The 922-nt window shown below is 25.8% G+C and overlaps 1 protein-coding gene across 1 annotated transcript in view; it reads left to right on the top strand.

The window, feature by feature from the left end:
- Window positions 1-922, top strand: part of LOC108692447 (heterogeneous nuclear ribonucleoprotein R-like) — a 3,494-nt gene that overhangs the window by 625 nt on the left and 1,947 nt on the right. The window contains exon 2 of the mRNA XM_018200691.1: window positions 509-899. Within this exon, the coding sequence (XP_018056180.1) occupies window positions 511-899 (389 nt within the window). The 5' untranslated portion in view covers window positions 509-510. The remainder of the gene's footprint in view (window positions 1-508; window positions 900-922) is intronic.

Here is a 922-nt window from a genome sequence, read left to right as displayed (position 1 = left end):
AAATTATATAATATTATTAATTATATAATATTATATAATAAATATATTTATAAATTATAAATTATAAATTATAAATTATATATTTTGTAATTAATAGCTGGTGCTCTGTCTATTTAAAATTTATTGCTAATTATTTTCTGTACTTTATTACATCTTATTATATCTTACTTATTAATAAGAAATCTGCAAAAGCTTTTTTTGTTTCTTTTTTATCTCTCAATGAAAAAAAATAGGAATAAGTTGTCATTATTATAGAAATATTAGAAAATAATATCTTATTGTTGCAATATGTGTTTGAATTTGCATATTAAATGTTATAGATATTTTTTTGTGAAAAGAATATTTTGTTATTTAATAAAATTTTATTATTTATCGCAACAAAACATTTGTACAAGTATCACACATTTTGTGATATATATAAAACCAATAATTCATAAAATAATTCATTATGAATTTAATTAATATATTGACAAAAGATTAAACATTTTTTATAAACATATTATTTCAGCTATGGCAGAAGGGAATGGAGAGATAAAAATGGAAGAAAAACAAGAAATGGAAAATGTAGAACGGACAGAAGATTTTAATAAACTCATGCAATACGGGCTAGACGAGAAAGTGGCTGCCAAATTGGATGAAATTTATAAGACGGGAAAATTAGCTCATATTGATCTGGATGAAAGAGCTCTTGATGCCTTGAAGGAATTTCCAGTTGATGGCGCGCTAAACGTGCTTACACAATTTCTGGAATCTAACCTGGAACATGTATCCAATAAATCGGCATACCTTTGTGGAGTAATGAAGACGTACAGACAAAAGAGTCGTGCTGGTCAAGGTACAGGCACCAGCACGACACCTAAGGCTCCAGATGAAGACAAAATCAAAGTAATTCGAAGAATGCTTATATATATATATATATATA

The sequence above is a fragment of the Atta colombica genome, unplaced genomic scaffold (assembly GCF_001594045.1).
Source record: "Atta colombica isolate Treedump-2 unplaced genomic scaffold, Acol1.0 scaffold72, whole genome shotgun sequence".
Taxonomy (NCBI): domain Eukaryota; kingdom Metazoa; phylum Arthropoda; class Insecta; order Hymenoptera; family Formicidae; genus Atta; species Atta colombica.
This window is presented reverse-complemented; position numbering and strand designations above follow the sequence as displayed.